Source organism: Tigriopus californicus, chromosome 10 (assembly GCF_007210705.1).
Source record: "Tigriopus californicus strain San Diego chromosome 10, Tcal_SD_v2.1, whole genome shotgun sequence".
Classification (NCBI taxonomy): Eukaryota; Metazoa; Arthropoda; class Copepoda; order Harpacticoida; family Harpacticidae; genus Tigriopus; species Tigriopus californicus.
In genome coordinates this window covers 3,902,055-3,924,197 of record NC_081449.1, presented here as the reverse complement: position 1 = coordinate 3,924,197, position 22,143 = coordinate 3,902,055, and the positions used below count along the sequence as shown (strand labels likewise).

General features: G+C 41.1%; 2 protein-coding genes across 7 annotated transcripts in view; one reads left to right on the top strand and one right to left on the bottom strand.

Moving 5' to 3' along the window:
• The window catches only part of LOC131887671 (band 7 protein AGAP004871-like), a 64,552-nt gene that overhangs the window by 5,395 nt on the left and 37,014 nt on the right, over positions 1-22,143 (bottom strand). For 4 of the 6 annotated variants that reach the window (XM_059236315.1, XM_059236317.1, XM_059236316.1 and 1 more), the window contains 4 exons: positions 21,492-22,087; positions 7,816-7,922; positions 7,549-7,621; positions 4,368-4,450 (listed from right to left, as the gene is read on the bottom strand). In XM_059236315.1, coding sequence (XP_059092298.1) covers positions 4,368-4,450; positions 7,549-7,621; positions 7,816-7,922; positions 21,492-22,074 — 846 coding nt within the window. In that variant the 5' untranslated portion in view covers positions 22,075-22,087. Of the gene's footprint in view, positions 1-4,367; positions 4,451-7,548; positions 7,622-7,815; positions 7,923-8,316; positions 11,080-11,837; positions 12,060-21,491; positions 22,088-22,143 lie in introns of those variants that run through there. The other 2 variants (XM_059236319.1, XM_059236318.1) reach the window with 2 other exon arrangements.
• Positions 4,313-7,648, top strand: LOC131887672 (band 7 protein AGAP004871-like). Its single transcript, XM_059236320.1, has 4 exons — positions 4,313-4,432; positions 5,192-5,648; positions 6,587-6,976; positions 7,225-7,648. Exons 2-4 carry the CDS (start codon positions 5,352-5,354, stop codon positions 7,510-7,512), a joined length of 975 nt encoding a protein of 324 aa, XP_059092303.1. The 5' UTR covers positions 4,313-4,432; positions 5,192-5,351; the 3' UTR covers positions 7,513-7,648.

Below are 22,143 nucleotides of genomic sequence, written 5' to 3'. Positions count from 1 at the left end.
CAAGACGACAGTTCTAAAGAAATCTCAATAACTCTCTCCATCCAAATGTGCCGAAAGTTGTCTTCCTTTCGCTAGAATCACCCTCTTTGACAATCCAAAAACCCAAGGTAGATAGTAATGAATAATTTAGTGACAACTTGTCGATGACTGTCTTGTCCAAGTTTGAAAGGTCCATTCTTCAAGCAAAATTGTCGCTAATCTACATACATACTCGCAATATTAGTGACTCAGGGCAATTTCAGAGGAAGAAGTTTCATCTGGCTTAACGTAATGGAATGCCAATTTTTTACCGTGGCCACCCTGCTGACAGACCCAATCGTTTTGGTGTCGACAATATGTCATGACTTGGTCGAAACTTGATGGATGAATAGATGAAAGCATGAAGGGATGCAGGAATGGCAGTGGGAAGTGAGAGTGTGTTTGTTTCGGGGTGGATGAGCAGGGTGGATGATTCAATGATGAAAAGATGGATGGAAAGCCAAGTCAGCCTTAATGAGGCTCTACCCTTATCACAAAGAGGGTTGTTTCTGGGTTGCAATTCGGCATTTTCATCGGGGGAGGGGGGGTGAATGCATAGGGATGCACGTGTCGTTTCTTGGATAGAAATGATTATAGATACAAAAAGAAAAGAAAAGAAAGGGGCGAACGACATACCTTCGCATTAGTAAGAGTGGAAAAATGAATGAGCTTTGATAAAGAACGTCATAAAGTACAGCAACAAAAAATACTCTTTGAGCAACTAAAGACACTGGTGGTTTGACCCCAAACATAATTCATGTTGTCTCGTGTCTAAAACTAAGTTATGACCTATCATTTTTGAATTTTAAGCGATAATTAGTATTGAAATATGTTAGGCACAAATTATTAGTTTGACTTGAAGGAATTCCCAAACTCCAAATATTTGGTGACGGTGACTTAATAAACCCTAATTATTTCTTTTCCCCGTTCAATACGACTTACCGCCTGTGAACACATTCTTTTTCAAGGCACTCTCTACGTTTTTTAAGTAGAATTGCATCTCCTCGTGATTAGTTGGCTGGTCCAAGCATCCTAATTTGCCCTCATAATTGAATGCTTTACCAGAAAACTAATCAAGGAGAGCTACGAGTATACTCCCTATTTCAAACTGAAATCCCGAACTCTCGAACAAATTTCCGAAGCAAGTGCCCAAAGAGATCTTTAAATGCACTCTTCAAATAGCGTTAGATATACCTAATTTGAATAAAACATCAACTTGTCGGGTTCTTCGTGTAGAGGTTCATTAACAAAAAGCGTTGGGAGCAATAATGTTATACCCTTGGCATTAATTAAAACATGTCGGAATGGAAGGCCTGATTAGGAAGCCCCTAAGGCATGCGTGTTTTGTATTTTTCCTCATGTTATTGAAAACATGGCCCAAAATTTGATGATCAAACATGATTTGACATAAGTCTGTCATGCTTTATTCTGAACCAACGGGACACGCATGTTACCGATTGATCGTAGTCTCAAGTATGATTGCTTGTTTCCTTAGTTAGATGTCGCTGCAAGAATTTCATTTTTTTAAAGGGTGACTAGGTTTGCCTTGATTGTTGAAAATGAATTCCAAGCCTTTTCGCTTGGACTCCTTTTTTTATACACTGTACTTGATTAAGATTTGTTGAAGCATCTGTTCTCGCCCGAAATCTGCCATTGAACTTCCTGAATCAACTTTGAATCGCTCAAGTTCCAAAACTATGCCCTTTTGAAGTGCTTCAATTTGTTCAGAAACGTTATAAATAATTTAATTACCTATCAAAACCCTTTCTTGTCAACATTTAGAATCTTCCAACTTCCTTTTATTTTGACTCAACTTCTTGAGGTCACGTTTTAATGGTTGTTTTTTTGTACAGAGTGCATTTTTCCATTCATACCCCACCACCATCACCACAGTCTGTGATCTGGTAAGGGGTTAAAGAACCGAATCATGTCAGAAGAAGTGTACATGACTTCACATCTAGCACACCAGCAGGATCATACCACTCACTTAGGTATTCCGATGGTTTCCGTGCACTATTAATAGATAACATTGCTCCATCCAACGACTGAGCACAACAGTATACGTCATGTAGTATGGTAGGGAGTGGGGTTGGCATGTTCATAATCATACCTTCTTCACCCTTTGCCTTTCTTTCACATGCGTTCATTCCTTTCCGCTGCCACCTCCGTACTTTCTACACACTGTCGATACAAACAGGGAAGTGATAAAACTCCCACGAGAATCTACCCCCCTCGTGTCGATCCATTCTTCCATCAGACCACTAGCAATCAAGGCTTCACTCACAACGCAAACCTGCTGCTCCATCAGGAGGCAAAAGCTTTTTGCCGGCTCCTACTTCACTATCTTGCCAAATGCAATAGATTAGACTAATAGAACACAACTACTAAAATGGAACCCAGGAGGTGTCGATTCGCCCTCTAACGAGACTGCGGCTCAAAATCCAACCAAGAGGAAAGAAAGACCCTTTGAAGTTCTGAAGAGGGATAAATAATTGATATCGATGGCATGGATTTTTATAGTACAAGATTTATTTAGGATTTGCATGGTACTTCGTTCATGGCTTATTTCTTTGGATTGGTGAAAAGGATCACCTGGCACGGTTTATTGGTTAAGGACTTATTTATGACAGAACTGGTCTCTCTTGCGGCTTTTGTTCTTTTTGACTGGTTTAGCCATAAAGAAACTTGTACATGTTTCAAATGATATTTTAACTTAGTCTTAAACAAATTTTATTATCGTTTACTTGATCATGCTCATAATAACCGCAAACCCCTAATGAAACATGAATAGATTCAAATACAAAAACAGCACGGTTTTTTTTTGAGAGCTCATTCACAATGCACTTTTATTTTATGTTATAATCATTATTTCAACACTATAACAACTCTAGCAATCTTTTGCCAACTATTTTTTAAGAGCACACGTTACTTGACGAGGTTGACACAAGATATATTACGACCTCCTTCTTAAGATGTCCTTTCGCGAACAAAAACAAAATCAGTGCAACACCAGTGAAATATTGCTCGTTCCATGTTTGTACCCATTTGTTCCCATATGTGTTTGGAACATGCTTTACTATTCCTGATTCTTTGTAGACCAAATTGTACTTCAATCTATGTTTCTATTCTTCAGGCACTTTGTAAAAAGAACCTTCTCAACTCCGATGTTGAAGTTAAGAGCAAAATACGAGCAAGGAGAATGTTTGATGGTGATTAAAGCCCATGGTAAGACGTACGTACACGCTCATAATTGCATTGGTTCATGAACAGAATATCCTCGGCTTTCTGCTGTTTTTGACAGTATGCACTTAATGCGTGAACATTTCAATCTGATTGGCCTTGTTTTGCCAGAATTGAAACGCTGTCTCATTCTAATTTGAGTCCATTTCCAAATTGTCAAGTGAGTTCCTCGTATGGAGACGAGCCAGTAAATTTGATGGGAAATGGCAATTCCATCGCATTCGCTTCATTGAACAGAATTAGGGCAAACAGGTTGCAGGTAAAATTTTGGAATGACCCTTTGCCTTATTGTTTAAATTTATTTTCGAAAGGCTCCTGCAATTAAATTAGTTCTACTGCCCTGAAGTTCCAAACCAGGTTGTCAAAGGTCGATTTGTATCAACTCAAAAATGTTCCAAATTTGTCGGTCCATATCATTTCGGATGCGGACTAGAAAACACTTGATAGCAATCACATCCATGATGGACTCGGTTGAAAGATTGAACAAGTTCCACTTTATAGTACGGAATCTACTCCGGTATTTTCCGCACCAACGTTTTAACAAACTAGTGCGCCAAGAAAGGTTTAATCTAGGTTAATTCCAGATTCTTTGAAGATGAAAGAAATTTCAAGGGCCTTGAAAATATGTTTCTTAAACTGAATAGGAAGCCTGCAGTAATGAAACGAAGCCCAACATCGAGCTCTGAATGCAACAGGCCAGGTTTGCACTGAGGCGCTCACAGTACCAAGAGAGCCATGTTCCATCCAGTCCGGTCTTCTAAAGAAAGCAAGCCCTAAATTTGTATCCACTAACTACTCCAACAGGTGGCGGGTTTGAAGCGCATCCCTGTTGAGAACTGTTTTGTTCTATCAACCAGACTAATGAGTAAAACATCGAGAGGATCTAAATTGCCCTCAAATCCCCGCTTTAGTAATAAGTGAATTCAAACTCCACGCCGTTGAATGCACGGAATCTCTCTAGCTTTCTCTTTTACGACAAGCCTAGCCACTTTTGCGGTCCAAGGCATCTGGCGTGCCTTCTTCGGCTGGCTTAGCGTCAAGGTAAACAAACACCAGTTCAAGGCCGGCGTCCGTTCCATTGAAGAGAAATTTTAAGCGATGCAACTTACTTCTTGGGGTGGAACACTCAAAGTGATTGTACGGAGATCAACCTTTTGATAGGATTCGATGCAAGGTAGGACAAAGAAGATACCTGAAAATTTGAGCAAAAGAGAATTATTGCAAATGAGCCTTTTCAGGGTTGGAACGTAGGAGGGGGGAGAGAGTCTTATCAAAGGATGTCGAAGTTGGTCCAAAAGGGCTCCATTCAGCTCCCTTTGAAGAAACTTAATTGCACAAACTATGCAGAAGTTCATAGATCCGGGTTACTGGCACCAGAGCTACAAAGTATTAATTCGGATATATCAGACAAAATTCATCTGGGTAGCTGAAGATCTTCAAAACGCTTTGTAGCCCTTAAATTATCTTCTACGGCGACGGATCCTGGACCCAAGGTTGGGTTGCAAATATCCCTGAAAAGGGACATGCAAGTCCAGGGGAAAATGTTCTATGATGTGGGAGGCAGTAATCCGAGCCTTTTCCATTGGCCAAGTCCAATACGTCATTCATTGTCTTTAGTTATTTACTAGTGGAACACACAAAAAACCAATACTAAGTGAGACAAACCTCCACCCACATTTTCTGCGTAACTTGGTAGCTTGTACCCAACCACCTGAAGAGCTTTCTTCTTGTTTCAAAATGCACGCGGAGCATTTCCAACACATTCACTCAAGGTCATTGCCAATGGGACCTTGAGTTAACCTCACCCTAAACTAGTATCCTTATTTCCCCGACCACACCTTTTACACACAAGCTCTATCATAAGCATGTTGTGCACAAGGCAATACCAATGCTTGGATCAACTAATTATTACAGTGTTTTATTCCTCGTGAAGGGGGCGCTATCGGCGATAATTCGTGCCTCGTTAATAACTAAACGATTGACGGAGCTAGTCGAGTTGGAAAGGTAGAAGAGGTATCTGTGGTGTCCACTTGGATCCATTTACAAGAGGAAAAGCACATTGTAAGATTCGTCCAACTCATTTCGTTGATTCCATGGACCAAATTCGGTCCGCAACCCAATCACGTCGATCGAGTGTGACCCCATCAAATGTGCCCATCATGATGGACACCCAAGAAGAGGGACCTAAACGGAGATCCAGCAGATCACATCAACTCGGTAAATTGGAGCAATCGCGCGGTTACAACATCCAAGACATCCACGAACATGATAATGAAGAGGACGAGGATGCTTGCACGGGGATATGTTCAACGTTTCTTATGGTTATCTCGATCTTTTTGGTCGCCATGACTTTTCCCCTGTCCTTGTTTGTGGTTATCAAGCAGATCCAGGTAAGTCAATGCATTGAGGTCAGATAAGGGGTCGGAGTAGATTTAGTGCGGCAGTAAGTTGATCCATAATCAGATGTTAGCAAATGAGGGAAGATGACTTTTTTGTGTTGAGAAAGGTTCTCTCCTCAGTTTTATGGCTTCAAAGAGTCTTCTGGTCCGTGGATCTTTTATATATGAATGGACAATTAAGGGCTCTTTGTGCTACTCCAGCAATCTAAAGATAGTCTAGAGACTCGGAACTAAAACGTTCGTGAGGGTAGTTTCCATTTTTTTTCAGCTAAGTTAACACGACTACTTTTACACTTCTTTTCCATCTGATATCTATTATTCATGTTGGGGCCCTTTGAGGTTGAAGGCCTGAAATATTGATTAAGGCCGTTCATCCACTGTTCGAGCTTCCATGAAACTTAAACACGAGTCCAATTATCACTATTCACTTTTTTCCTATGTGCGGTATCATGAATTCAGCTCTAGGCAGAGACATTTTTTTTTCCTATCCATAATCCTATGTGTATTTTTGAACGCTCTGAAAGAGGTTGCGCCCTTTAGTCAGTAAGTCAAACGTGAAAGACCTATGCATCAGACCGAGAAGTAAATGCTCCTTGGGCAAATAATTGTCCAAAATGGGTTTGCTTAATCTCTTCGTGGACACAGAATTGTTCCAGAACGACTTTGTTCCAAAGACATGCGTTATCCATGACGTGATTTTATATCCTCCGCTCCTAACGGAGACCCAAAAACAGGCCAAAAGAAAAATGCCAGTGGGTGTTTGGATTTTTAGGCCATCAATAGGCAGTACATCATTAGCACTTACATTTAAGCTTGTCTATGTGAGCAGGTACTCATCTGTCCGGCAAAATACCATTGAAGTCAAGAAAGAACAGTGCAAAGTGCTTGTATGTGGCAAAAAAAAGATCATATATTTTTTTGATTTCCAGGAATATCAACGAGCGGTCATCTTCCGCTTGGGTCGGGTCAAGACCAAAGGTGCCATGGGGCCAGGTTTATTTTTCGTTCTACCCTGCATCGATAAGATTCGAGTGGTGGATATCCGAACTGTTTCCTTCAACGTTCCGCCCCAAGAGATCCTATCAAAAGACAGCGTGACGGTGACGGTGGATGCCGTGGTGTACTATCGCATTCAGAATCCCATGGCGGCTGTTTGCAACGTGGCCGACTTCAACCAATCCACTCGTTTGTTGGCGGCCACTTCGCTGAGGACCACACTGGGGATGAGGAATCTTACAGAGATCTTGAGTGAGAGAGAGCAAATGTCCATCGGCATTCTCGAAACTTTGGAGGTCGCCACGGAGCCGTGGGGAATTAAAGTGAGACCCTGGCACGAAATTGCTCACTCTTTGTTTTGTTGTAAATCTAATTTCATGTCCGAGGACAGGGAGTCCTTTGGGACGTCCTTAACTGATACTCTCAGTTTCCACACTCTCACTTGAGCTTGGCATGGGGAGTACTTCGTCCGAGTTTACAAAGACAACTTCCTTAGTGCTAATGGTTGCGTGATGGGATTGTAATATAGTAGACGTTCCGCTATTAACATAAACAAAATAATCGGTTTCAGGTCGAGAGAGTGGAAGTGAAGGATGTGAAGCTGCCTCAACAATTACAACGAGCCATGGCGGCTGAAGCTGAAGCCACGAGGGAGGCTCGGGCCAAGGTCATTGCAGCCGAAGGAGAACAAAAGGCATCCCGAGCCCTGCAGGAGGCTGCCAATGTTATCAGCCAATCTCCGGCAGCCCTGCAACTCCGATATCTACAAACACTATCTCATATCTCAGCGGAGAAGAACTCCACTGTCATTTTTCCATTGCCGATTGATCTTTTGCAAAGTTTCATGAACAAGCGTTGACTTCAATGTTTTACATTGTTTGTCATGTATCCTTACCGGGTCCTCGGGATCCTCCGGACAGTAATCGACCTAGCCGGAAGATAACAGCCCTTTCATACTCTTGAACAACCTAGAAATAAAAGAAAGTGCAAGGAAATCAGGGACAATTGTAGCGGCTTCCGGAATCGAATTGAAAAAGCGCCAACCGGAACCCACTTGTTGGGAACTCGAAGGAAACCCGTGGGATTGTGACGTCCCATTGCTCGATGCTCAATGTACTAGAACATTGACCAGGATTACAGACCCACCCACCCACCCACTCACCTTGAAGCACACACAAAGAGAAAAGGGTAACGTGACGATAACCAGGATCCACGAGATACCCGTAAGTAGCATTCCACATATGCCAACACCATTTTCTGGCTCTTCAGCTGAAAGAAACAAAGTAAGAGAAAAGACGTGTCAGATGTGTGCGTGCTTTGAGTGTGCCCAGATGGCAATTTATCAAATCTTCTACAATAGTCAGTATTCATCGAGTCGATGGTGAAGAAGATCAGCACCAGTTACACGATAGCGTCTGGAACCGGTATTGATGATCAACCATATCTTTTGTCCCACTCTTCCCATAGCAGTGACCTTGGGAGCTCCCATGCATTTGTAAGGATGAGCAAGATCTAATAAAAATAAGCTCTTGTGAAGAGACGAGAAGAAAAGATGACTTTTTGAAGATTTGCCCTGGGGGTTCCTCTATTGCTCGCCAGTCCCGCTTTGTAAGACGACCCAAAGGGGAAAAATGATGATCCAAGACAGCGGAAGCGATCTTACCATCGCTAACTGAGGTGATGGCAGAAAATTGAGGCTTCTTCCTCCCGGGCACGTTTTCAAATGTGTGAGTCTCTGAATAGATTTCCGAGATGAGAGAGGCTCGCCTAAAATTGGGAGGCTCTGTCACTTCCAACATCTTGATATCACTCACTTCACGAAGACCAATCCCTAGCACTCGAGGCACGGAGACACGGAGACGAGGAGCTTGACTTTCAAATAAGGGCTCACAAATTATGGAAGAGATCACATAGTCATGTCATATGAAGAACCAAGGTCCTTTATTGATTATTTCGGTAGAGATCGGCTCATGGAGATGATCGAGTGAAGGACAAAACGCTCTCTGGTCTAAACACTTGTACAACGATTGGTCCAACCAATCACGTCAAACTCATGGATAGACACTCTCTAGTTTGGGAATAATTGATCTTTTCTGCAGATTAATTGGCAAACCAGGCACTATCAATTAAGCCTCGAAACAGGTATACGATATAAAAGGGCTTCCTGTAGAGGGTATTTACTACCGTAACCCTTGAATTCAATAGAAAGTTGTTTGTTCTCCTTATTCCGAGTTTCTGCTATGCTTCAGTGAAGCATTTATTTCTAAATGCTTTCTCTTCCTCCCGCATTCTCATAGAAAGAAATGAGTACCCAAATATTGACCATTTGTTTTGTTTTGCATTATACGTCAGGACCCATGCAGAAATTATTCGGGTACGTCCCGTCAAGATAAATGAGGCATTGCAGTATCAAGCAGATCGTAACACAGTGGTCCATAATTGGGGCATATTTTCCTTAGAGGTCAGGCGTTAGAGATTGATCCCCTTACCTGACCGAAATAGCCAATGGCAACAGCTGGTTATTCAACCCTTACCCATAAGAAGGAGTACTAGGTGTCAGGAAGGGCTATAGTGGGTTGGGCAAAAAATTGAAGCCTAATCCAAATCAAGGGAGTACTTGAGACGGAGGAGTGAACATGGACATTTGTGGGCCACTAAAAAATTGCAAAAAATTCAAACATTCTTCTTCATGGAAAAATGAATTCTTTGGGCGACTTTCAAGTCATGCTTTGTTTGCCTTGTCAAGATCATTTTGGATATTTGCCATTTTGTTCCAAACGTGTTTGGTTCAAACTGAACAGTGCAAAAAGCAAACACTTTTCATCAATGGGTTTTTATCTAAGCATTTACTTTCCGTACCGCGATAAATTTGATGAACTTGTTTGTTGTGAAAGAGGCAGATGTCTTTGCCTTATATTGCTTTGTTCTGATGCTTGGAAAATGTGTCTTCATTCTAGCCACACCTCTCAGTTTCAAAGAATCAATCGGGGTTATATGTCCAGACTTTATCACTACTTTTCTTATTCGAGCATTCAATGATTCAGTGATCAGGTTGGAACGATCGCAACAAATTGAAAGCTGCACTACTGGCCTCAAAAGGTAGCTTCCAAATCATTACGTTCTCCTGACGATTGAGAGACCTCCTTTTATTGGGCTACCGTACACCTCAACTTCAATCCATCTTAGGGTATCGTTACATTTACTTGCATGCCATGTACGTGCTGATGGAGTGCCCATTACCATATTCCATTGCGTCCCAACTCCCAACTCCATTGGCGCATAGGTACAATTTGGACCGGCCTCAAACTCCCCGTGCCACAAATGGACCGCCAATTCACATTCCGCTCCAACAAGCGTGACAAGACACAAGGATCCATCGAAAGCGAAAAGTTCCTATGCAACAAACCCGATGGACCGAGCCATGTGTGTACTCTTTAGCATCCTGGGACTCAACTGGGATCTTAGCATGTGCCAATGTGCCAAGTCGGAGCTTTGAAGAAAAATCAAAACGCTGAGCAAGAACTCCCTCGAGTCTCTAATCTCCACAGAGAGTTACAATTTCTTTTCTCACTGTGAATCTCTCTCTTTCCCCGTTGCACTGGTGGTTCTTTGAACTTTAAGGTGGAGGTTAGATCAGACAATGAGGATCTCCGAATGGAAATCCATGCAACCTCAAGCTCTCTGGGTCTTTCATATCATTGGAGAATCAGTAAAATAAAGTGGGAATGGACTCGCCGAAGGGAACCACTTTGGTCTGATTTATGGATTCAAGCCCAAGGTCTTTTGGCCAGATTTGCTTGGGTCCACAATCCCGACCAGTCCAAAAGTTCCACCCTGAAGTCTGACACAACTCCAGTCCCTTAGACTAAAATGGTTTCCCAAAGAATTTGGGCGCCAATTTTGCCACTCTTGCAGAACAGAGAGTGAAAATCCCATTTTGAGTCCTTCTTGCTCTTCTTCTAACCTTTTCCGGGCGTCTCCCATTGTCCCTTTCTTACAATCTTTTTTTCTTTTCTCTCTTTCAGTTGAACAGTGTTTTGTGGTTACAACTTTTCCCCTTTTAATATGAACTTCCTCAAACTACTTTGTTCGAAGCAACAGGCCTTTCATCTGAGTTTGGACCGTAACGTATGGAACTTCCAAGGCTTTCGCGGTCTGCGTTCTCGTGCTTTTTAAACACTGGCCACATATCAAATGTTTGTTTTTCGACCGTGGTCAATTCAATCAAAACCCTGATTTTCCCCGTCCAGTTTCTGGGAAGTGGTCTCAGGGTTTTTTGCCGAGAAAAGGACGAAGAAAGATGTTTTTAAGACATTTTCGTCACCAATTTGGAAGTGACAAGTTGGTTTTTGAGTTATAACATACTTTTAGTCGCCGATGGACCTGATGTTAAAACTTTAATTGAACAAAGAGACTGGAGAGAGCAAAATGGATATCCATTGTAGATTTATTGATTTTCATGTTACCTTAAACAGCTGCACCATTTGTCTCGGTCAACAATTTAACAAGGATGTCCAAAATGCTTGTAAATCACAGAAACAGTGCTAAATAGATTTATATTCCACAAATTGAACTCAAAGCAGTCGCCATCTAGCGATTGCTCTAGAAAACACTCTCCTTTTGTACAATCTTATTTGGGTTCTTCCCAGAATAAGAAACCCTAACAATTAAGTATCCAGACACTATTTTTGATGGTCAGATTGTATATGCTCCAAAACAAAAGGCACCATTTATTCAAAGCCTTTTTGGCGATCCGTTGCCCAAGTCTATCCGCTCTTGCCAAATTGTCACACCCACTAGCCTTTTCGTGGAAAGCCTTCATTTTGAGACCCAGTTGGCTTGATGAGCAATACAATTCGCCAACCAACAACGGTTTTCCCCCAGTGGGAATAGATCAAGAGACAATTAGTCCATTCCTAACAGTCTAACGGTCTGTTCGCCACTCCCACTCCAATGGCTCCAAGTGGAAAAGACAAAAGGGAGATGAGGTGCGTTTCCTCGGGGTGATACTAAGAAAATGGAACCCTCCCAGTAAAAATGGCATATGGAACTGTCACAAACAGGTGTTTTGAGCCAAATATGATCTCCATTGGAGCAGAGAACGGATAGCAGAGGTGGGGTGGAACTACCAAAATGAGCCCAAGCAAATGCAAATTTCACTTCTTTCCAAGCGCCATCTCTCACAAAATAGGGATCAAACCGGATCCTGCTCATTGAATGATAATGCTACAATTCCAAGGACCTTTGGATAATCTGCACTTCACCAACACTGGATCACATTCACTGACAGTCTCGTAACTCGAGAGTGAGATGCACCTAGAACGACTGCTTTCGTAACTCAGATTGGGGAGGTTCGGAATTCGACATGGATTGGAACGGCTCCTTGTTCCTCTCTCGTTCCGCGTTTCCAAGACCCGTGTTCAGTGCTATAGAGAGAACTGGGAACAGCAGAACAGGGGAACAAAAAAGAGAGAGAGAGAGAGAAGGAGGGAAAATTTGGGGGCGAACTCGTCGAGGAACGAAGATGCCTATTCTCAACGAGGAATGTACAACTTCGAGTACGTGAGATCTTCACAGGAAATGGAACCGAACGGGAAGATGAGCCAGAGAGACCAGTTGTGCAATGGACGAGGAGGCCAGGCTTTGGGGTTTCAAGGAGAGGGGCGGGGAATGGAGTGGAGTGGAATTTTTGAGACCATCCAAATGAAAAAATTGGATGGATGGCCGTTTTCGAACCCAATGAGATTACATAGTTGTAATCAAAACGGTTTGAGATTAGATTGGACGCGGGTTGTTCGGGTTCAATAGTGCGTAAAGTGACAAGCGTTAGTATTGGGATGGATGGATTTTTAGCAACAGTTTCTGCATCTGGGTATGGAAACCATTATTTATGAAAGAGCTTGATCATGCTTTATTTTTAAAGCGGGCATAAGCTTTTGATTCTGTGTCTTAAAAAGGTAAGACTTATTGATGGGAAAGTGAGGATTCACTTAAAAGGCACTTGAAGTACAGTGTATACGATTTGAAAAGCAAACATTTTAGTACAAATTTACCGCGTCTGATCTTCTCGAGGCCACAGCTAATGAAATTGACCTCCATTACCAAAACGATATAGCATACCTTAAAAGATCAATAGAAAGCTACCCATACCTTGCACACTACATGGAAACTTTGATTTTTATCATTTTCGCTGCAGCAAATTGAACCACTTTTTTGTTTTGGCTCTATCTGAAAATAGAATCCAGTGACCGTGAAACAGCTTAGCTATTTTTGATCCTGATAGAGTATAACCTAATCCATTGATCTTTTGCCCACCCAGGTTCCGTGAAACGAGTGCATCAGGCCCTCATATACGGCTCTTTTTCGATTTTTCCACAGAGCATTTCCTTCCCGAAAAGTTACACAGATTCATCATCATCACATTGGAAGACTACCCTCAGCCATCAACACTACTTTTATTTAGCTTCAAGACAGTATTGAGCTGCAAAGTGAGAAGCTGAAGTGAAGAATATCAAACTCTTAAGTGTCCAAATTCCTCTCAAAGCCTCCATCTCATAAAACGTTACATAAAATACGACGTAGTAACATTTTTCGCGGTGCCCGATTGGCAAATCCAAGAAAATAACTCGGAGCTGAACACAACAGTGTCAGGTGTCACTTTTACAAAAACAACATTTTATTGGGGGAAGAAAACCAGTTTGTGCAACCATCTCGAATTTTTGCTCGACATGCGAACAAATTTTTGTCAGAGTCTACTTATCACTTATTAGCATTACACATAATCAATCTATTCAAAAAAAGAACGCGATTAGGAACATCTCAATACAAATTCAATTTACATCAAAAAGTCATTCAAAAAATTATCATGCTTGACAAGCTGTTCATCAAAAAGTGTCATTCTCAAGAAGTTCTTTTATGTACTCGCATATTCGAGTTAAAAACAATCGAAGTAGTTCCTCAAAAATTTGTGAACTAATCTGATCCTCAGATGTGTGGGATATTTCTGTTGGAACTTGATACTTGCAATCTATTATTATGGTCTTGCATGTCTGGTCAAATGAATTCTTGTTTCGGGGGGCCTCAATAAGGTCATTTTTGGAGGGTTTCGATTAAATGGCTCTTTTGGTTCGATGCTAAAAATTGTAAAATTCACACTGGCATGATGAGACATTTTCAAGATTTCAGATTTCTAAGATTAATTCTTTTATTTTTGAGTTGTTAAGTTAAACTTTCACCTTCCAGTTCTAGAGCCAATGATCGAGTACTCTTATTCTGAAACTCAGACCCTTAGACTATTATTTTCTAGTTTTTTTTTTACTGTGCTAGCAAACTACTTCATATATCAATCGCAACTTGTCATCGAGCTAAAAACCCTTTTCTTGTCCTAACATTATGATTCACTTGATCATTAGAAGAATTCTGGGGTGTACTACATTATGTTGAATTGACAACGCCCGCTAGTTGTTTGGTGAATGTGGCTCTAAATTGAACCGGTTGATTCAACCAATGGGGCTTGACAATTTATGGCTTCGTACAAACTCTCTCTCTCCTTTGGGGGAAAGAGAAATTTGACAACATGCTACAACTTTCCATTATGGCTAAAGCAGAACGCCTTTTAGTACACTGACTTTGTACGTAAGTTCTAGTAGGGGGTCCCTATTCTCATCTATACTGAAGGGAATAATGCGACAAAATATGAGCTCAATGCCACAGAGGCGTTTGGAGTTTAAGTCCATTAAAAAGTTAAGAACAAAGTCGACCTTCACCATGACCTTCATTCTTGACTTTCAAGCTTTACGTACGTATCTAAGATTATGATCCATATTGAATCTTGAGAGATAGAAGACTTTGCCTTTGACTTTGTCCGTAATGATGGTGGACAAGTCTTACTTTTGATCTTTTGTAGTAGTCATAAGGATCATGATTAATCACCGTACGAATGATATATCAGACAGGATAACAGCCCAATGAATAGGCAGACCTTCAGCGAAACGGTAAGGCCCACTGTTTGTAAAGAAAAGAAGACGAGTCTTATGGATATTATTCCTTGGACCAACTACAAGTTCCAGTCAATCTTGTCTACTACACACATGTCCACATACTTGAGTCCATCCAATCTGGAGGAGTTGGCTCTTCACTTTTGGGGCGTCTTGGCCATCTCAGTGGACGAGTATATAATTGAGATGGTCACCGAGATAGCGGTCATTTCTTAGTCAGCAATGTCATTCCGAGAATAAACACGACTTCAAAGTTTGAGTCGATTCTTGGACACTGCCTGTCAAGGCTTAAGACCCCAGCGAAGTGGGCCACGGGACTGGATCTTTGAATAGATATTGACTAGAGTGGGTCGCACACGAGCACTGCATAATACACCTTGGAGTTGCCTGGCTGATCTTGAAGCTTGTTATGGAACAACAAAAGGCACACAACGATGATTATTATACAGAACGGGTTCCAAAATGAGGAGTGGCCAACTGCCAAAATGGGTTCCTTGTCTTATCTCGATAGAGCGAGACATCCACGCGTTCCGAGAAGGTTGTGAAGTAAAGCACTTCATACATATTTACCATGACCAATGTCATATGTAACCAAAGGGAAGACTGGAAAGCATTAATTTGAAATTACAAAGCTCTGATAAATGCACACCGAAAAAAAGCAATGATCTTTGTCATATGACTTCGGTGTCTCCATGAAGTGATCTTGATGGGAAAATCAACCACTTCTTATGTCAACCAAAAAAATTTATGGGATTTGTCTTTGCTCTCATTAACAAACAATATTTCATTTTCGACACCATCAAATTTCTACAATAGTTGTAAAACTCCGCCAAAAGCGCAAATACTACTTTTTAAGAGGCACTTTAGACCGTACGCTCCAGGGAAATTTGATGGCCTTGAAAGGCAGCCTGCTGACAATCTGTAGCTAGAACATTGTCAAAGTTTTTGACACGGCTCTTTCTCAACTAGGTCCTGGAAACCCGTTTGCAATCTCCAATGTCATGTCAAACACTCATCCCATCATTTCCAGGATCAACATAAACCCAAGCTGAAGTGACTCTTGCTCACTCATCGTCTTCGATGTTGTTGGAGAAGACAAACGAACAAGACGTAGAAGGAGAAGGAGGAGGAGGATGGGACCCATCCCATTCCATGCCTGAATCCCTGGAAGTCCCTCTCAAAGATTGCAATCGATTCACCAAGTCTTAAATGTCTCAATGAATTACAGCATTCCTTTGGCTGAGGAGCCAATTACTGTTTAAGGATCCATGTAGATGGGTATGTACCTAAGTGTTCGTGCCACGTGTCTCGTACTGTAGTAACACCAGAGGAGCACAACGCAATGGCCGCGCTATTGAAGAGGCCGTAGAAACCGTTTCTTTGGTACTTGGGGACTAATGTTCGGGATTTGGCAAAAGGCTTCGTTCGTGTGGGTGAGGACGTTTTATACTATGCTGTGGGATTTCCCTTGGTTACTGGATCAACTCCAATGTAAATGCTCCTCCCAACTGATGAAGTGGACAAAGTGGATGGCAGTGACCAAAGTGCCTCACCAAAACCAATTCAGGGACGACTCATCCAATGGAACCAAAAGCTTGAGGTAGAATAGAAGAGTCCAGCCCAATACTGGGACAAGTTGTTTCTTTAAATCTTGAGAAATATATCGGATGATAAATTGTGCTAAAAGAGTAGAAATCCATCCATCCAGCTTTTAACTTACTTTGAAGTGACTTTTTTCATTTTGGGAACTATTTCCTATATTACTTTTTTGTTTTTTTTTTACGGACTTTTTTAACCGCTACAAGGAATGTAATCCCAGTACTATTGAAATGAGAGGTCATAATTTGTTGATTTATAATCTTTTAATCTTTATATGAATATGAGTTGGCAGACTGATCTAGTCCTTGAATGTAGGGTTGATCTAGAATGCTACTTAAATATTTGTCCAAATCTAAAACTTTACAAAACGTGGAAATTATGAGAACTGGGTTTGTTTGTACCTTTTACCTATGAACTCCATTGCCTCGATATACATATTATTGGCATGTCAAAATATCCGGTTGAATTTCACTCTTAAGTTCGAGTCTTCCACAGGAAATCCAATTGACAATCACGGGAGTCTTTTGTCAAGACTGTCACCAAGTAACCAATCAGACTCTCAAACCCAAGTACATAAAACAAACGGAGATCCGCAGCTTAAACGACTTGGGGACCTTTCACCGAAAAACTCATGCGGATCTCTGTCAGAGAAAGAGAGACGACCAGGGATTTAGACAAGCTTTAGTCTCCGTTCTCCGTACATGCACTGTCACTCAAGGGTAACGCATATGACCTTCACGTGAAGTCGATCGGTCTTTTAGGCTTGCTTGACATTACTTTCCCTAGCATAAAGTCTGAGTAGAACATATAGTTATTTTGTTGGAATTCCAATTGATTATCTTTCGAGACAAATTTTATCTCGTGCCTGAAAATTAATCTTGACTGATTGGGACATCATTTTCGAAATATCCACCGAATGAATAGCTTGAGCTTGAATTCCCTGCAGCCTGAAGTGGACAGACGGTCTTTGCACAAGTGGTTCAATGTCAGATATGAACAAAAGACACTGGTTTTGATAGATGAATCTATGAAACCACATGAAAGGCCAGCCAACCAACCAACATGGGTTCCTTGCCTTTCCTTGGTCCTGGGTAAAACCTAAAAAGCACCTCTTTTGTTGTCAAGAGAGGCAATTTCAGTTAATGGCACCCCCCCATCTGTGTATGTAGAGAGAAGATAGAATGAAAGGGTAGCTTAGCTCCGAATGTATAGCTAGGATGGGTGTTAAAAGCCAGGTTGTTTGGAAGAATGAGGGAGAGTCGGGTTCGTTCTCCCTCCAAATTCCAGATTTCTCAGGGGGGTCCTTGGACCAAGTCGACTTTTTCCGCTCTTTGATCTCCGGGAAGTTGCCGGCCGAAATAATGAGGATTATGTAAAAGACTTGAAGCTTCATGTTCCACAACTGGAAACGCACTTCCTGGTTTAGTAAATCTTTTTGAGGGTGGACTGCATTTGTTTGGATGAGTATTTACGAGTCGGGTGGAAAGTTTCCTCGTCGTTTTCCAAAGACAATGGGTAAGTCGAAAGTCGTTTCAACCAAAAACAAAGTGGTACTTTGGACTCAGGAGAGGAACTTTCGGGGTGGAGAGATGGTTGTTTGTTATGTTCCTAAGGGATAGGTTACTGTCAGTCAAATCCATGTTGATAACACAATCTGATTCGATTTCAAATCGGACAAATACTCAGAAGTGAAATTTTCAAATACTCGAGCCTCAATTAGGGGATAATCTTCCAGGAAAAAAGCATTTACTAGAACATTTGAATTGCTTCTTATGGATTTGGTTTTTGTCCATGACTTTAGGCTACAGGGAGAATAAAAGCCAATGTAAAATATAGTTTCAAGACTTTTTGATTTGTCATCTGTTCCATTTTTTGTTCCAACCTCAAGTACCAAGTACTTCAACATAATAATATTAGTGGATATTTTTTTTCACTTTATCGTTCTTTTTTATGTTGGAACTAAATTGTAAGAAATGAGATATTTTTTTCTGCTATAACTGATGGAAGCAACATGCAAATTCTGGTTTACTTATAAGAGGAAACCATGTATGTTGTTGTTTGAGCAGAGTTTCTTCCCCTTTTCTAAACAAGAGCCAAACATGCTCGGAAGGTCCCGGAAAGACCGAATAAATCACCACGGGGTGTTTTAGTTAAAATAAATGCCCGTCCTGACAAGTAGAAAGTAAGGCACCCTCACCAATGAGATTCAACCCTGAAGAGAGTTTGGAGCTCTTTCAGCTCTAATGCGAGACATACTGCATATAAGGCTCTTGTTCTTTTATATCTTGGGGAGAGGGTGGAAAATCTGTCTTCTATTTGCTTCATGCTCATGAATTGATCGATATTGTTTTGAGCGTGCAATTTGAGCTCTGTTCTCATATGGCTTGAAGTTCCATTTTGATGGGAAAGAAGATTGAGCATCAATTATCTTGGTCCACAAGAACATGACGTAACTTATTTTTGTTGTTGAATGAGCTGACTTTCTGCAGGCCCTGAACATGGCGTTAACGATAATAATTGAAATGAACTGCTTTTCATAAATGAGATGAAATTTCTAGATAAACAAGTGCTATTCATGAGCCAAACTCAATCTAAAATTTCTATCTTGTCAGATTTGCATTAAAAAAAATCTAAAACATTATTACTATTATTATTCTTTATTGCGACAGATTTGCGATAGATTCACAGGTTTACATGATTGCGATTGTTCCTTACTACAATATCTTCGCAATTGAAATTTTGGATTAGGTTAAATCATGACAGGTTATTCAAACTATATGTCATTTATTTGAAGTCTCAAGTGCCTAAAACGTAAAACCATTTGCTTTCACAGGTAATCAAAATACATTCATTGGCTTTTTTTCATGACTGCTTTGACTTCAAACCTGGATCCTGTTCTTGAAATAAGTTCAAATGTGGAAATCTTCGGCCTTGATGTTTTTTTCTCTTTCCTCACTAAGTCCTTCGTTTATTGGTTCTTGACATCACGCAATGTCCGGTAAGTTGACGACCTTTTTTGGCTTGGCTATACAGCCTTTGCTGGCCTGAGAAAGATATGTCATGTGCTGGATATGCTTAAGGGAAGTTTAGGAAAATTCAATGCCAACCTTGGTGGTGCACCTGGTTTCGGTAGAAGTTACAGTTTGTTGCGAGAGTTGTTACTGGAGATGAGCCGAAACCATAAATAGAAACACATAAGTGCTAAATTGTGGAATATTTCTTTACCTTTGTCTACGAATTATGATCATGAGCCATCACTCTGGATATTTAGCATGATATATCGCATTTCTTGTTATCTAAATCCGTGTTGAATTCTTCTTTGTTCCATGTCGTGAATTGGTAGTTTTCGGTCTGGGTGAAAAACTGATAAAAGTTCTCCTATTCAGAGCGTTTGTTATCTTTCGAGATTCGGTCGTTCACTACTGAAAAAGCCTTCATCCCTTTCAAGGCTCTTTTAAGACGCCTGCTCTGATGAAAGACTTTTGAGGAAGTGAGGATGCAATAATCGCAAGGGGTGTCCTTCAGAAAAGTTCATCCTCGGTGTAAACCATTCCCTTACAAAAGCAAAACGGCCAAATAATCTTCGCAACAATGCACACAATTTGAGCATCCTCAAACATATGTAAGCGAGTTGTTAAAACAAGCATCCTCGTCATAAAAGGAGCCGTCATATTTTGTGTAATTAATTCGACTTTGGCATCTCCAATCTGTTGAGTGTCGGGCAACGTGTTTGTAGATGGTGGAAATCGTATGAAGGCTGATTTTCCTTCAAGAATAATGAAATCGGAAAGGCCCCTTCTCAAGGACACACTTGATGAAGCAAAGGCAAATAACTAAAGCCCTCCTTCAAGACTTGAAAGTTGAGGATGAGTACTGGACTAATTCGCCATCTTATTGACATTCCCGTCAGGTCTTGGGTCGAAAACCCCAAGAACACGAACTCTGGCCTTTGGCTGATCTCGATTTATTCCACGATTCAATCCCCATCCATCACTTTAAGTGCAGTTTTAGCTGAATACATTTTCCATCTTTTCATCTTAGAGCAAAAACAGCGTTCAAGTTCCACCGGCTCTTGAAACATGGATCTCTATTCCAAATAAGAGACCAAAACCGACCTTGAAAAATGTATTCTATATCTGAAGTACAACAAAAAAGGGACGCTGAAAAGAAATCAAATCCACGTTAACATTGATCATTTCAAGGATGAAGCGGATCATTAAGGATAATAGGGCATTGGATTGGATTGCGTACATTTTGTTTACTCAAGCTTTCAGGGCCAAAAGAAGATGATAAATGGTATTCCTTTTAGAGACCACTGCCCATCCAGTTATCACAGACAAGGTCAACCAAGAACTGGGTTATTATGCACGGCCTTTGGAAGGTTAACCTATGGCTGGCAATTTCCCAGTTTCTTATGTGCCATATTACAAAATTGATGCGTGATGTACATTTAAAGTTGATTTAAATTCAGGCAGGAGAAAAATTGAGGATTCAATTTTCAAGCTGAGATATGCGGTTGTGAAAAGGATATGCTCGTTTGACTCTGCAATAAATCATTCGAAAAACAGCAATAGGCTCCAATTTCTACCTCTGAAATTGAAGACGTTGAATTGAATGTTATCTTGGCAATAACTTCAATGGGTCAGAAGTGAATTGGATGAGATATCAAATCAATTTTCAAGAGGAAAGCAAACCTATAGAGCCCGTTTTCGTATCTTTAAGAAACCTTTACTTGATAAAAGTCTAGAGGATATTAACCGGATATTGCTTTCGAAATTGTCAAGATTTGTTTGTCGTGTATCGGTTCCCATTTTATTTCGACCAAGTTAGCCTTGTAGAGTTGTTAGAATGTACTTGTTTTGGAAGCTTACTAGTCTTCTCAGTAATATGTGTTAGCAAGTTGAATTTGCCAAGAGTTTTTAACAATTTCTTTTCCGTCTCGGATTTTCAGCAACATTCGCCGTAATTAAATTCTTTCAGATGTGACAATAATAAGTTGAGAAAACCAATGTAACGAATAAAAAGTTACTTAGCTGAGTGGGTGACAGGGTGAAAGCATGAATTAAAGATGAATTACTTTTTTCTGGACCTTAACCTAAGGCAGCAATGTGGGGTACGAAGTGCATACATGCATGTACACATCTGAGGCACTATTATTTCCAAGAACCTTTCAAACTTTAGAAATGTGAAAGGTTTTGCGTTTAAAAATGAGAAATGTTCCGCATTAAATTTGGAAACTCACCGCCAATCACGCCAAAACTGATACCACTATTATCATGATGGGAACCATTGATGAGGGGCTCTTTTTCATGGTTATTACGACCACGCTCAGACATGCCACGCCCAAATCCATTGCGGCTTTGACTTCGGAGTATTTTTTCCACCGATTTTACTTTCTTCATGCGGATATTTCCAGATCTTTGGCCAAATCGAATCTCGGTGTCCACAACGTCATGACTGGTTAATCTGGACCGACCAACGCCACTCTCATCCATATTCACAGGAACTACATGGGCTGATATTTGAGGTTGCTGACGTTGGGTCTGTTTCACCAAGGCGGAATAGCCTTGTCGCTGATATTGCGATCCTGGATGGGATTCAGGGGGAGGAGGGACATTAAAGGCATGAGATGGCATTGACATGGCCCGTGATTGGGGTGGGGGTGGAACAGAAGGTGGAGGGGGTGGAAGTGGTGGATCAGTGGGATTTTCAATGATATGCACTTGAGATCCAGGACTTTGAAGGATCGGAGGCGGGTACTCATTAGTGGGCGTCACTGCTGTGGTGATGATGGTTGGAACGGAAGATCTCTTGTAACGATCCATGGTTGCGGCCTTCCTGAAAACAAAAGTAACGGAAGGTTTATTACTCTAGCCCACGCAACCTTTTGACAC